Here is a 15,946-nt window from a genome sequence, read left to right as displayed (position 1 = left end):
ATACACTGCTTCCACTTTAATATTTTACATTTATGTATATAGTCTATAGTGGAAGCAGAAATTCTCTCTAAAAACATTATCTCCTTAAAATCTTGAGGTGCAATTAGAGCCACAGGCAATATCTGACATATAAAATTGCAGAACAGGCCTTTCGAATTTGGCATCACTGGTACAACACAATGACCAAGGTGAAGAACTGTACAATGCCTAGACACTCGAGTAAGAATCATTATTCTCTTCGATGTAGAATGACTAATGCAAATTCTACAAGGGCAGTGAGGTTAGTAATTCTGTTGGGTATATGTCCTGACATAATTTCCAAATGTACAACAACACAAACAACTTCGTTAAGGCCATGTTTTATTTGCTGATTAATGGACAAAAGGCAATGTAATTTATTTTCAAGTATTTTCTTGAAAGTCTGTGCTCATAAAAATCATGAAAAGTTGGAAACGACTGTTAAATCACTGAAACTTTAAATATATCTTACACAATCTCATTTGTACAAAAATACAAGTTAAATATAAACATAAAGCAGTCATGGTAATTTTATGCAAATCTGTTTTATGTGATCTGTAGTTATATATAAAAGTTTCTTGGTTCTGTTATTTGTGAAAAGATCAACACCAGATTGAGTTACTATCTATTAGCAAAGGGCCCTAAAAAGCTTACTTTAGCCATTAATCTTGTACATGGTTATAAGTCTTTTCTAATTTGAGATCATCTAAACACTGAGAAAAAGAAATTAAAAGGGCAGTATGTCCATAAACCAACAAATAATCTGGCTGCAATGTATTATAAACACAAACCCACACATCTGTACAATGGACATGTTATTACACACACATAGGCACACACACACGTGCATGTATGTCTACACACACTGCACACATAACAAGCAGGCTGAACAAGCCTAGTGAGGTGCCACATCCTGCTCGATGTTCAGCTGTGCATTTTTTCTGACTTCATCAAATGAATAGCTTTTTGTCACCTTCCCATTCTTGAACACTGTATGGAGAAGATCCTGTAGAATGTAAATTTCATTATTAAAAAGACCATTACCAAATATTCAAGTCATGCTTTGATGAATTTACCTAAGAGGTCAACTTATAATAGTAAGATTATGAGAAAACATTCTTAGGCCTGTTTTCTTAAAAGGAGAAACAAAACACCAGATGCCTCATCTTTCCACTGTTGAAGAAATATGTTTGCTTGGAGGTGGCCCTGGCAATTATTATTCATAAAGCCTGGCCAACAGCCTAGACCTATCAATCTACAACTTTAATAAATGTGTTAGCCATTCAATTTTGGCCTTAAAAAAGGGATCAGATCCCCAAACCAAACACAAGATAGAAACAGAAAACCAGGTATTGATTTCTGTTTCATTATAGTGACCAACGTACATGAAGACTCTTCCCTCGAAGTCACTGAGGACTCAGCAGAGCACGAGGGCTGGATCTTCCTTGGGCTCTGCAAAGCCCAGTTTCTACATGAAAAACCCACTGAAGCTCATCTTAATTTCCTTTCTCATGAGACACAATACTAGCTGGAATATTGTGTGCTCCAAATGACAGTGTTCTAGATGTAGCATTTTCTTTTATAAGTTTCAATATAAAGTAGCAGAAAATGCTGGTTTTTATGTGCCAACCAAAATGTCCCCACGATCATTACCGTTATACTACGACTGCACAGCAGACTGGACTGATGTCACACACGCATTTCCTTTCACTTCACCTCAACTGGCTTTGCCTCATTTGAGATGACCCAATACAGCAGAACCTTGGTGGCTCCAATTGTTATGTGAAACCTACTCAAAGCACTGCTGGTGGATTACATATCTAAAAGCTAATGTACAAGGTCACATGGTTTTTACAAAAAGATTATCTTATTAATTCCAACCCCAAACCTTAGAAGACATAGTTGTTGAAGCAGCCTAATTTGCACAGTACCAAAGCATCACAATAGCACTAAATGCGCCTTTGTTTGTGGAGAACATAAACACTCATGACAAGCTTTTTCTCTCTAACTGCATCCCTCCTTCCATCTAGTGGCTTTAGCATCCATCATCTTTTTTTTTTTTTTTTGCTTTATCTGAACATTTTATTTTTTATTATTCTTATTTTTTAATTACATATTTTTATTAATTTATTCATATTTCATCTGGATTGTTAGCCCTTCCCCTGTTTCCTCCCATTCCTCCCTCCCCCCCACTCCCCCCCTTCTTTCCTCCCCTATGTCTGTGATTGAGGGAGACCTCCTCCCCCTATATATGCTCTTAGAATATCGAGTCTCTTCTTGGTAACTTGCTATCCTTCCTCTGAGTGCCACCAGGCCTCCCCATCCAGGGGACGTGGTCAGAAAAGGGGCACCAGAGTTCATGTGAGAGTCAGATCTCACTCTCCACTCAACGGTGGAGAATATCCTGTTCATCGGCTAGGTCATGGTAGGGGTTCGAAGTTTACTGCCTATATTCTCCTTGGCTGGTGCCTTAGTTTGAGGAAGACCCCAGGACCCAGATCTGACTGTCATAAAGTTCTTCTTGTAGGTTTCCAGGACCCTGTGGATCCTACTATTTCCCCATTCTTCCATGCTACTCTCACCTAAAGTCTCAATAGGATGTCCTCTCCTCTGACCCACTTTCTTGGTAAGTAAAGTTTTTCATGGTACGTATCCCTTGGGCTAGTGTTTTGATATAAGTGAGTATATACCGTTTGTCTCTTTTTGCTTCTGGGTGAACTCACTCATTATAATTTCTAGATCAATCCATTTGTCCGCAAAATTTGGGAATTCCTTGTTTTTAATAGCTGAGTAGTATTCCATAGTGTAAATGTACCACAGTTTCTTAGTCCATTCTTCTACTGAGGGACACTTAGGCTGTTTCCATGTTCTGGCTATTATGTATAAAGCCGCTTTGAACATGGTTGAGCATATGTCCCTGTTGTGTGGTAGGGCATTTTCTGGGTATATTCCAAGGAGTGGGATAGCTGGGTCTTGAGGAAGCCCTATTCCCATTTTTCTGAGATAGCACCAGATAGATTTCCAAAGTGGTTGTACTAGTTTGCATTCCCACCAGCAATGAAGGAGTCTTCCTCTCTCTCCACATCCTCGCCAGCATGTGGTGTCATTTGAGTTTTTGATCTTAGCCATTCTGATGGGTGTAAGATGGAATCTCAGTGTCGTTTTGATTTGCATTTCTCTGATGACTAACGAGGACGAGCATTTCTTTAAGTGTTTCTCAGCCATTTGATATTCCTCTGTTGAGAATTCTCTGTTTAGTTCTGAGCCCCATTTCTCAATTGGATTGTTTGGTTTGGTGGTGTTTAATTTCTTGAGTTCTTGACATATTTTGGATATTAAACCTTTGTCAGATGAAGGGTTAGTGAAGATCTTTTCCCATTCTGTAGGCTGTTGCTTTGTTCTACTGCCAGTGTCTCCTGCCTTACAGAAGCTTCTCAGCCTCATGAGGTCCCATTTATTAATTGCTGACATTAAGGCCTGGGCCGTTGGTGTTCTGTTCAGGAAGTTGTTTCCTGTGCCTATGTGTCCCAGGCTCTTCCCCACTTTTTCCTCTAACTGAATTAATGTCTCTGGTTTTAAGTTGAGGTCTTTAATCCACTTGGACTTGAGTTTTGTGCATGGTGATAAATAAGGGTCTAATTGCATTTTTCTACATGTAGACATCCAGTTAGACCAGCACCATTTGTTGAAGATGCTATCCTTTTTCCATTGAATAGATTTGGCGTCTTTGTCAAAAATCAAGTGAACAAATGTGTGTGGATTCATATCTGGGTCTTCAATTCGATTCCATTGATCCACCAGCCTATTGCTTTGCCAGTACCATGCTGTTTTAATTACTGTTGCTCTGTAGTACAGCTTGAGATCAGGTATGGAGATTCCTCCGGAGGATCTTTTATTGTATAAAATTGTTTTTGCTATTCTGGGTTTTTTTATTTCTCCATATGAATTTGAGAATTGATCTTTCAATATCTTCAAAGTATTTTGTAGGTGTCTTGATAGGAATTGCGTTGAATCTGTAAATTGCTTTTGGTAAGATGGTCATTTTTACTATGTTGATTCTCCCGATCCACGAACAAGGTAAATCCTTCCATCTTCTGATGTTATCTTCAATCTCTTTCTTCAGAGGTTTAAAGTTTTTTTTTGAATAAGTCCTTCACTTGCTTGGTTAGAGTTACTCCTAGATATTTTATATTGTTTGTGGCTATCGTGAAGGGAGTAGTTTTCCTAATTTCTTCCTCTGCCTGTTTGTCATTTGTGTACAGGAAAGCTACTGACTTTGAGTTTATTTTGTATCCTGCCAATTTGCTGAAGGTGTTTATCAGCTGTAGGAGTTCTCTGGTGGAATTTTGGGGGTCACTTATATACACTATCATATCATCTGTAAATAGGGATAATTTGACTTCTTCCTTTCCCATTTGGATCCCCTTGATCTTCTTTTGATGTCTTATTGCTCTGGCTAGAACTTCAAGAACTATGCATCCATCGTCTTTTAACCCTTTTGTACACAGTTTTAAGTGTGCTTATGCTGAAAGCCATCAGGTCCCATGACCTATGTCAGCACACAGACTGGATGTTCTTTCCAGTTTGGTTAACTAGAATAAAAAAACTCAGTTACGGCTTTCCCGTCTGCTAATTATATAATCTGAATGACCCACTCCATTTCTATGATACTAAGACAACTAGGTTTTTTTAAGCTCAGAATTTGAGACTCATGAAAACCTTCTAGAACAGTTATTAAGTTCTAAACATAGCTTTTCAAAAAGTTTGTTATATGGCTATTTGGTCTATTATAAAATTGCGATATTTTTCAATAATACAAGTAGTTATGTGAAGTCCAATAGCAATATCTAAACCAAGTATTCTTTGCTATGCTTCTCCAGAAATGAGTCACTGCTAGCTGACAGTAAGATTAAGACCAAATACGTACAAAAGCCTATGAAAGGTCATCAATATCTAGCATGCTGGTCACTGTGGAAAAAAAAATTATTTCAATGCCAGAAAACTGTTGTGAAAACAATGTGAAAGTGTAACATAAAAACTCCTTTTTCTTATTTTGAAAAGCCAGTTCAGTGCTGTTGTGAAAACTCCAGTCAGCAGACACTTACGTGGCCATACTCCTCAAGGTCCCCTTTCCCTTCCTCCAGTGTAACGAAGTTCCCCGCGGGCGTCCTGTGTAAAGACAACCGGCCCTTTTTTGACCTTTTGTTGGGATCAGCAACTGGATCCTTAAAGACATTAACCTGAAATCCAAATTAAGAGAAAAACGATACGTCATTTTCCACCAAATGTCTCTGAAAGCATGTATACAGCTCAATGCTAGAGCTCTCGCCAGCACACATAAGGCTTTGGGTTGGATCTCTAGCTAAAACCAAGTTTGTTTGTTTGTTTTTAAGTGTATTATATACAAATTTAAAAAGTCTGTAATGTTGCATGTGTAACTACATCAGTCTACAACTGGCTGTTAGAACTCATTAATTAACCTCTTCCTTTGAAATAGTCATGCTATGGAAACCCAAATCTTGGGTATCTTTTATAGGATGATTTGGATAGACATGCATTTACACATGGTAGAAAGAACTAGAGTGTTTAAGATAAAGACATTTTTGTTCCATAAACTCTTCCTTTTGCTACTTTATTACCTTCACTCTAGTAAGAGCTCAGAGGTGGATTTAGCATTCAAGTCTAGCCCGGGCCACTACACTGCAAGACCCTGAATCAGAACCCAAAAGACTTAAAAAAAAAAATCTGAAGACAGGGGAAAGGGGGAAGGGGGTGGGAGTGGGAAAAGAGGAAGGGGGCTGTGTTTGGGATGTAAACAAACAAACAATCTGAAGCCAGTTTACTTTAGGACCAGAAAAATCAGGGGCAAACCACTAACAGATGGCACCAGCAATTGCAGTGGCATGGAAGAGCAACAGATAACCTTGAATTCTCTGGAATCTCCAAAGAAAGGTGGTAGAGCACACACAGGCTTTCTTAAGGGTGTTTGTTTATTGCTGTGTGCATGTATGTGAAGGTGGCCAAAGTACAACTCTGTAGAGTTGGTTCTCTCCTCCACCTCTATGTGGGTTCTGTGGATTGAACTCTGGTTACCACACTTGCACGGAAAACAACTCTGCTGAGCCATCAAGCCTGCTCTATTTTTTCAAGGCTCATAGCATTTCCTGAGCCCTACTCCACAGATTGCTCAGTCTTTAAGAGGTGATGAGAGATGAGAGGGAGGGCCTCCTAGCTACACTATGACAATGGAACATGATTCTGGTATCACAATCAGGAGCTCAAACTCCAGCCTCATAATGGTCTTGGCAGTGATTACTGTCAGTACTTAATGGCCAAGGTAGCTGACAATCTAACCCAAATAGAACCAACTTCTTTATACAAAGGCATATACCAAAACAGTGACAACAACTGATCAACACCCTTTCTCTTAAATTATTCAGTTTATTGGTTCCCCCATTTCTTTTGTTACTCCCTGATGTCTTTCTTTCCCTGGTTCTAAGTTAGGTAGTGCCCATCAACATCATATTGTCCTTTGAGTATGGCACTCACTGCACTTTCCCCAGATTCATGGAAGTAACAGGAGAAGAAAAGCTGAAGGGCATACCCCGAGGCCATTGGTTACAACATAGCTGCACTTGAAGGAGCAATTCAAGAGGTCTCTTGTTAACTTCTGCAGCAAAGCTCCGCCAGAACCAAAGGAAACATTCTCAATGCTCCATTTTTTCTGTTTCATTCCCTCTACAATCTAGAAGATAAAAAACAAGCAAACACATGGTCTGGAAGATGACGCAGGTTATTCCCAAAGGACAATATTGTGAAACTCTACAGTTGTTTTGTACCAGTCAATACTTAGATAAGCCTAGGCAGACAATAGCACACACTTTCTTTCTAAAGTCTCCCTCATTGCGAAAAAGGCAGGCTGAAACAGGTGTGCAGTTTTTCATTGCATTGTCTTTGCAGTTGGGCTGTGGGAGTGAAGAGGAATGAGGAAATTGTCTGTATATAGTTACAGCTTTGTAAGCTCTCTCTCCCAGCCACCTCAAAAAATTACTGCCAATGCCATTAACCATAGCTGAATACTTGCTCCAAATTACTAGACTCCAGGGATTTCTAGTCATCACAAATAAATCACAGTGCACCGTGTTACTACATGTGACAGATATTATATACACAGTAATGAATATGTGAGTCAGTTGTTATTGGCAGGAGCATGTAATACTTCTTGTATGTAACACCAGTGACACTGCCTGGTCCTCCAATGCATAAACAAGATAATGGATGATGCTCTCTAGGTGTTAGGACTTAAGACTACATCACCGGGAAAGGATGATTATGAGGCAGTGGGAGAGACCTGCATGGTACACAGTTCTGCTGTTTTATATAGTTTTGTCAAGGGATGTAAGATTTAAAAACTACGTTGTCAGTGTTACCTATGTTTCTTAAGGTACTGATTTACCAATCGCATACCTTATTTACAAACAAATCCAATCATGTTTTCTATAGAAACAGTAAATGAAATTTATTAAGTTTTATTTTTTTGATTCATGAAAATAGCTGTTTTGTTTAAAAGGCCTATTTAAAATGCATTTCTGAAGTGATTAAAACAGGTCAGTTATAGCTTTAAAACGAATCTTTTACACATGTCCCCACATATCATTTACATGCTCTCCTGCCATACTGTCTCAAATTAACCTTTTCTCTTGAATTTCAACATTGTAAAAGGAATCAGAATCCCAAACAGCCTCACGTTAGTAATCCAACAAAGAGAAATACAATCATTTTTAATATTCCAGCCATCTAATTCTTGTATAGATTAAAAAAAAAACAAAACAAAAAACTGTTTTTCAGTAAGACTTAAGGTAAACCACACAGTTTACTTTAATAAAGTGATTCCTTCAGCTTTTATACAAATTTGGCCTGGTGTCTGGTGTGCCCTACGGGAGGCCTGGGGCTTCTTGTGCTCACAGAGAAGCACCACGGGAACAGAGATGCAAACACATCAGACTGCCTCTTCCAAGAGACAGATACAGAACCTGCTTCCAGCCAGGAAGGCTAGGAGTAGATGTGGTTAACAGCCTAGTGACTTTTGAACTTTCTGTATGGCTGACACCACATCCAATCTTCCCCCAGGGCCCTTAAGCTTGCCAACCTACAGAACTTACTGTAGGCACCATCTTTATAGAAGATGTCATATTATTTTATGAAGTGCGTCTTCAGCTTTACTGTACAAAAAAGATTCACCAGAAAAGCAAATTCTCCAAATTGTGCTGCGCTTAAATATGACTGCAGTAAAGTACCTGGGGCCAGACTCTTGAAGTATGAACCAACAACTCCCTAGTTGTGTTGAACTGAACTACCTTCTTGCTGCCTGAGAACTACTCAGAGTTACTGTTAGCTGTGGTGGTCACAAAGGCTCTGCCCCAGCCAACACATTGCCCAAACTCAAAGGTGTACGAGGACCTAAACACAGAGCTTACACTGAGGGGAATATGAATGAAGTGAGTTTCAATATGAAACCATCCGAGAGACGTAGCTAGAAGGGTTCCTAGATCCGGGTGCAGGACAGCTGAAGGAGAGGGAATGCCTCATTACCTGAACAGAGACAGTGCGATGTAACACCCTGAGCAGAAACACCTTGGGAATCTGTTAGATGTCAAAGAAACCCTACCTCTATGGACTTTGAGGGGGTCAGTACTATTTTAATCATATTAGTAAGTCTGTGTAGTGTAGCGAGCCTAACTGTACACAAGGAGATCTAGTCCCCAGGACACCAACTGAAAAGGACACTGTTTTGTGTAATACAAGTGAGACTTTGGGCCAAGCTTCTAAGCAGATTGGTTCTGGTTCAGAGTAGAAGCTAGAGCAGGATGCTGCAGGAGAATGGCTATGGGGGCGGGGCGGGGCGGAGCAGGATCTCAGGGTGAGTGAGGCTGGCAGTCAAGGAGGGAGGGCAGTTTGTTAGATAAAGCGCAACCCTCCATTTTTATCAAAATGAAGGAATCTGATTAGCATATGTAGAGAGGAACTGTTCAGATGAATTCTGTTTCTTGGTTCTAAAACCACACAAATTTCACTTCCAACATGAAAAACTCAGGTACTATCCTCTGGGTGTGGATTTCTTCCACCCACTTCTCTAAACTACTTTGCTTTGAGAACCAATTTAAGATGTTATTCCTATACCCATGAATGCATTTGCACCAACAGAAAACTGTACATCACAATCGGATAGAGCTGGCTGCCATTGTGACACAGACAGGAAGAGGGAACTGTAACTGAAGAATTGCCCAGATCAGACCGGCCTGTGGTCATGTCATTGGGACATTTTCTTAATTGCTAATTGATGCAGGAGGGCCCATCCCACTGTGAACAGTTGTCACTCTCAATGTAGTGGGCCTGGGCTGCCCTGAGACAGGTAGTTGAATGACGGGGTCTAGAACAATTCAATGTGCCATCCCCAGTTTCTATAGTCAAGGTTCCCCCCATTCCCCTGTAGGCTGTCCTACCAGTACTTAATTCCTTTTCACACAATCATGTCACATGATTAGCTACAGCTGTATTGTGAAACAACCTATAGTCACAGGAAGAGGGAACTTCAACTGAAGCTTCTAATGTCCCAAGACCCAGTGTCTTTAAGCTAAGGGAGTTCCCACTTAAGCAAGGCAGTTTGAGAAAGCAGGCAGAAGCACCTTCATTCTGCTCTTACAACCCCCAGACACCTCACTGTGAAACATAGACCACAGAAACCCCATTATACACCAAAGCACCCATCTTCAACTCAACCTTTGGAAAATGATGTAACCTGGGCACTGGCTTGACTCATACTATCTTATAGTTTCTTTACCTACTGTGATAAAATACCCCAAGAAAGCAATTCAGGGCTGGAGACAGGTTTATTTGGCTCACATCCAAATCACAGTCCCTCAGTGTGGGGAAGTCAAGACAGCACAGGACTCAGTCCTAGGGAATTGTGTAGTCCACAATGGATGCATTTTCCCACCACAAGCTCACACACCCACCTGATCTAGATGATTCCTCAGTGAGACTGTTCCCAAGTGACTCGAGATTTGCCGTGCTGACAACGAATACCAGTTCTTATACACTCTAAGCTCTCCAAACCAAAGTCTGTATTTCCTTTTCTCTTTAGACTCGTAGCAGAAGGTACCTATAGAGGCTTTGGCTTCCATCTCAGTACTGTAAGCTATTATTATTGCTAAACTTTAAGTGCTCCACCAAAGGCATTTATCATCCATCATAAGTCTTTAAAAGAAAATAACTGCATTTAAATTTTAATAGGCTGTTTATGAATAAAAACAACCTGTTTCAAGAATGAGGATTTCGTTCTTGGGACACTGATGCAAACACATACCTCCTGTAAAGTATTGATGTCCACGCCATCTCCTTGAATGACTCTAAGATAAGGCGGCAGCAATCTGTAGCCCTTTGAGTTCTCAGTAACAGGAAACTTCTTGCCTAAAATATCTAAGACCTGAATGAAAAACAAACAAACAAAAGAAACACATGACATAAGTAACGAAAACTGAGGTGGAGGGTGTATGCTTCCCAAGCTAAAAAAGGTTAAACGATTTTGAGAATAAAAAAGTTAAATTACTTAAAATAATCTTAAAACCACATATAAAGTTGTATAAAATTTGGTTCCAATACCTTTCAATCACATTAGAAACAGGCATGTTCTTTCCTATTCATTCAATTTATATCATTAAAGTTGCACAAACGAGTTTTCCTTCACATCTTTCAAACTACACAGATTCAGGGAAAAAACCATAATAGTAAAACACCTATTTGAAAGAACGTAGGGCACAGCACGACAAACTCATCATTATGCCTTTGATTAGGGCTTATTCTGCTTGTGGCCAACAGTTCTGCTTGCTTAATATTTGTCTGAAATTGAGTCACAACCCTGAGAGAAAATGCAACATCAGAGTAAGATGGAAACAAAGCATATATAATGTGTAGTGTGTCCAAAGCTCTTGGCTCCATTAAAGCTAACTCATGTGTACTTAACTCACTCTACCTGATGACCTCTGCTCAGAATTTTAATAGCAGCTTGCATTTAACAGATTTGAAAACTTGGTAAGAGACACTATCAGACACACTCCCTTTCCACAATAATTACTTCCTTTCCTGATACAAATTGCTTAAAGATCTTAATAAAAATATTCCATGTAAATGACTTTCTTTATTCTTATAGCTTCCCAATGGAAATGGAAACGCTGTTTAGTTTGTCAAAAGTAAAATACTTCAGGCTAAGGCATTGAGACTGGGCTGTTTACAGAATAAAAAAGACCTCCTGTAATCTACAGCCCCACTTCCTACAAGTAAATAGGGACATGCCATTTGCTCATTAGCTGCGAACAGTTGTATAGGAGAACTCCAGGCAGAGGCCTACATTGGATACTAGGACCCTATTTCCAGGTTTCTCAACCTTGATTTCCTCCTTTAAACAGAGACAGTAAGAGCTACCAGAATTTGTTTTGTTTTAAAGATTAAAGAAAACATTTTGGTATGAAGCACTGCATGGTAGTTCTCTAGTAGAAGGCACCAATGAACACCTGCTGTGACGAATACTTTGTAAAAAAGGCAAATCAGGCCTTGAACAGTAAATAGGACTTTCTGCTTATTGGAGACGCAGTATTATCTCCAGCAGGCAGACCTTGAAGCGGTTTTGAATTATCTGTGTTCCTTATGACTCTGAACACACGCCTTCTGTACTAACAACTTCAAAGTTGTAACAGTGATTTCTAATAAATGGAACAGACCATAAGTAAGCTGCTTAAAGCGAGAGCCTGAGTAAGGTGGGGATGCTACTAATTCTGAAGGCACACAGGAAGTATTCAGCAGCCCTTAACCATCTACTTGACAATATAGAAGTAAACTAACCTTTATATCCTTTCTCTGTAATTAAAGTGTGACCTTGGGAAAATTTATTGCTCTGTCTCTGAGTTAAAACTCTGAAAAATAGGAGACTTTCCCGGAGAGCCGTGAAATGATGTCTACCCAGATGAGTAGCGAAGCAGCTGGTGTACAGGCACTAATAGTATAGATTATAACTTACCTTCAACACAGTGTCCAGTGGGTTTCCAGAATCAGGTCTAATGATAAGTGGTGCCTCTGTACTTCTCGATACTATTAAATGCCTTAGGTCTTCACCCCATATTTTCTCACACGCATTATAGATGTCATAGCTATCGCTGACTACAGACACAGGCACTGATGAGAACTGTGTTACTATGTGTTCAAAAGCATCTTTTTCGTGGTCTTTCCCCCAAGCTGTTATGGTACTAGAAAACAAAGTGAAAGTACAGATTGACTCAGGCAGACACACGACCTGTTTCTGAAGCGTCATTAACCACCTTACTCATCACACCACAGTACCAGTGTCACAGGGAAGGAGCTCAGTTAGTAAAGTGCACATCAGACGGCAAAAATGAGATGCTTGGGCCAAACCACTCCTTGGCCATCTCGTTTTTAGGACTACAAGTTTTTATATTCACTTAGTAGTTATTATCACTTAGCTCTGAAATCAGTAGCTAATCAATAACAAACCAAGTTTAGTTTCAGCATCCCTCATTCTACTCAGTCCGTGAGCTGAAAGCACACACAGACTTCCAAGATGTTAGGAAGTGGGAATATATGCTCCCATTTTTGCTTGGCAACGCTAGCACTTGGTTCTTCTCTACAAATTTCTGAAACTGTATACCAAGCCACATGTCTGTCTGTTCTTCCAAAATCTTATACTTAGAAGCAATTATTTATACTGTATAAACAGTATATACTATATAATTATAATTGTTTTATCTTAAAATGCCCAGTAATAAGCAGTGATACAGTTTACTGATAGGTTCCTTATTAATATGTGCTCAAGGAACAAGAATCTTAACACTTAGTTTAAGTATAACGTAATTTAAGTCAGAAAGTAAAATGTAAAAGCTTCTGTTAGAAAAGAGTAACTTATGACCTTGCCATTGGCCCACAGTGGCCCACTGTACCAAGCAACTAAGGGCAAACCTGACACCACGAGCCATATTGTGTTCCTCCTTTAAGATGATTTTCTCAGGTATTCCTTGATGAGGATGGGAAGTCAACTAACTATATTCAATGAACTCAGGAGTTGTAATTTTAGGTTATTCTTTTTATCCTAACAGGCTAAAGTAAACACCTTTTCTCTGTCAGTGGTCGTTAGGGGTAGCCAGCAGATGAGTTTGAGGACTATAAATAAGACTACACTCATTAAATCAAGAAAGGGCCTATTTATACAAGTCACATCATAGTGAACACTTCTTATAAACCAGTGGCTATGACATCACACTTCATGCAGTTGTCTGCATGCTACGGGGAAGACACAGATGAGAAGCCCACTCTCATCAGAATGGCTCGTGTCCTAAGTCAGAGAATTAAACTCAGGGGTCACCAACCCTGGAGATTCACAACATAGAACCAACTGCTAGTCTTATGTAGCTTAAGCAGCTCCTACTGCGTAAGTCCATATTGTCAGCCCCAGGCTGTTGTTTGTGCACACTGGTCTGTTAGCCACTGTCAGTTAGTTGCTGAACTTTCCTAATGCATGTTTCTCTTTCCCTTGACTTCAATGTCACCTTCCACATTTCAGTGTTTTGGAATGTCTTCCTTTCTCCTTCCATGTAACTGGGAGCCTGGCTCTCTTAGACACTGGAACTCTTTATCCACCCCACAGACACATGGGACGCAACTTCTGCACAGCATCACCCAAACACCTACTTCTCTAGGACGGCATTTCTACAGACCATCAGTGGCTTTCTTTTAATGATGCCACTGCTCCAATCCACTCGTCAGATTGGGCTGACACCTTTCTAGTCTGAGGGGAAACGGTGCCTAACTGAATGACCTTGACTTCTTGAGTCAAATTCTCTAAGGAGATATTTACAAGAGCAGCTATGGTGTAGAGCTGTTGCAGATTTGTCCTAAATGGTCTTCTGTTGTCAACTTGCAGCTTCTCCTTTTGTGTGGTTGGATAGAAATGGAAGCAAAGAGGGATGAATGAGGTACGCAAACCACCCACTGTGTCAGCTCTTAAGTCACTTTCAGTCAGAGAGAAAATATTATGGGACCATGAAGTACACGGGGCTTCCACCCTGTGTATGCACACAGTGTCCTCTTCATTTAGCCCAGAAGCCCCAAGAGACTTTCCGTGTCTTAGACTCAGGGGATAGCATGTACTACAACTTCAAGATGTATTCAGCTGGCAGCCCGCTGTGTGATTACTACAGTAAACGTGTAAAAGACGTGTATACACAAAGAGAAACTCAAAAACTTTCATCACTTAACACCCACAACTTTCCATTTCTTAATCTTGACACTTTCATGAAAAAGTCCTCCAACGGCCCTCCCACATAGCAGTCTTCTTACGGTTAGCGAATCTCTTCTCCTGAATCGCAGGTTAGCAATTTTACCTGGTGTTTATCAACTTCTTTGCATTCATTCAGCCACCTAGCTCTGGACCTGACCTCCCCAAGGCTACTGTTCCCTATACAATTTCCTAAAAAGCCTACATTCTAGTGTTTCTGCTTTGCTGCTATCTAAATAACGTAAAAACTATTTCTAATATATCATTTGCTCAAAACTTCAGGATCTACTTTTCTGTGAAAATGTCTAATTAATAGTAAGCTAGAGCTGGATATAATCACAGCACTTTGGAAACAGAGGCAGAGAATCAGGAGTTCAAGCTACATAATACGTTTGAGGCCAGCCTGGGCTAAATGAGACCCTGTATTAAAAAACAAACAAACAAGCCAGCATAATGTACACACTGCTAACACTCAACATTAAGGTTCTTAATAAATTAACTTTCACTTTGACATACCTGTTTCAGCCCTTAGTCCCCTAAAGCATGCATATACTCTATTATAATGCTTAGTAATTGGTAAAACATGAAAAAGTATTACACAGAAAATGTTCAATCAAATTTTATCATTCTCTTAAGAAGTCAAGATTCCACATATTGTCTCTATAAAAGCTTTTTTGATCTGGCCAATGGATAGGAACTCTCTTCAGCTTGTTTGCGGCTACAACAAACACCCTAATTGTGCTTCTTTAAATAAAAATGCTTAGCAAACAGAGCAACTGTTACTAGAGTACTATTTTTATCTTCAGAGGATCAGCTTTGTATCTTTCTGTCCCTTGCAGTACCCAGCAGACTGCCTTGCACATGAGAGCTGGTGAGTTACTATGTGTCAGAGAGTCATAAGTTCCAGCTTGTTCTATACTCAAATGTGGACAAGGTTTGACATACACTTACCACACATGCTGTTTACCTCCAATAAAGGGAGCTCTAGAACCAGACTGCCTGCAACCAGGATTATAATTCTCTAGTGTATCTTGAGATGGTTTAGTAAGAGTAAATAAGTAAGCGTAGGAGAATCAGAACACCTTTACTATGTTTAAAATATTTTTATTAAAATGTCTTATCTAGAATTGAAAACACTGGGTCCAGAAGACAATTTTCTGGGCAAGATAGGTGAGATCATATAGAAAAGCAAGGGAAAAAACCCAGCACATACAACATTTTCAGTCTTCATTCAATGAAGAAAAATCTGCATAAGCAATGCAGCAAGTGAAAAATCATTCCTTAAAATAAAATCCCAACATGGCAACTGTTAAATGCTGGGAAAGCTCTTCAATTCTTTTACTAGAGAGGTTCAAAGTGCTAGTCCTGCTGGGTGCTACTCTTATAAAAAGTGTGACTATCCAGTACTGTCCATCAAAGTTTACTTAGCATCTGGCTCTGTTGTCAGGTAAGGCATTGCCGAGTTACAAATAACAAGTTCAAACAAGTTTTATAGAGCAAGTGTTTGTTTGCAGGGCCACAGATAGAACCAGGGCTTTGTGCATGCACGGCAAGTGTTCAAATAACAAACATGAGATTGAGAACAAA

General features: G+C 39.7%; 1 protein-coding gene across 1 annotated transcript in view; it reads right to left on the bottom strand.

The window, feature by feature from the left end:
• Nucleotides 1–358: 358 nt before the first annotated feature.
• Nampt (nicotinamide phosphoribosyltransferase) overlaps nucleotides 359–15,946 on the bottom strand; it is a 35,608-nt gene continuing 20,020 nt past the window's right edge. The window contains exons 7-11 of the mRNA XM_051144806.1: nucleotides 12,092–12,317; nucleotides 10,385–10,504; nucleotides 6,623–6,763; nucleotides 5,124–5,258; nucleotides 359–1,024 (exon numbers count right to left, since the gene is read on the bottom strand). Of these exons, the coding sequence (XP_051000763.1) occupies nucleotides 914–1,024; nucleotides 5,124–5,258; nucleotides 6,623–6,763; nucleotides 10,385–10,504; nucleotides 12,092–12,317 (733 nt within the window). The 3' untranslated portion in view covers nucleotides 359–913. The remainder of the gene's footprint in view (nucleotides 1,025–5,123; nucleotides 5,259–6,622; nucleotides 6,764–10,384; nucleotides 10,505–12,091; nucleotides 12,318–15,946) is intronic.

The sequence above is a fragment of the Acomys russatus genome, chromosome 1 (genome assembly GCF_903995435.1).
Source record: "Acomys russatus chromosome 1, mAcoRus1.1, whole genome shotgun sequence".
NCBI lineage: Eukaryota > Metazoa > Chordata > Mammalia > Rodentia > Muridae > Acomys > Acomys russatus.
Note: the sequence above shows the minus strand (reverse complement) of the source record. Positions and strands in the feature narration are given on the sequence as shown.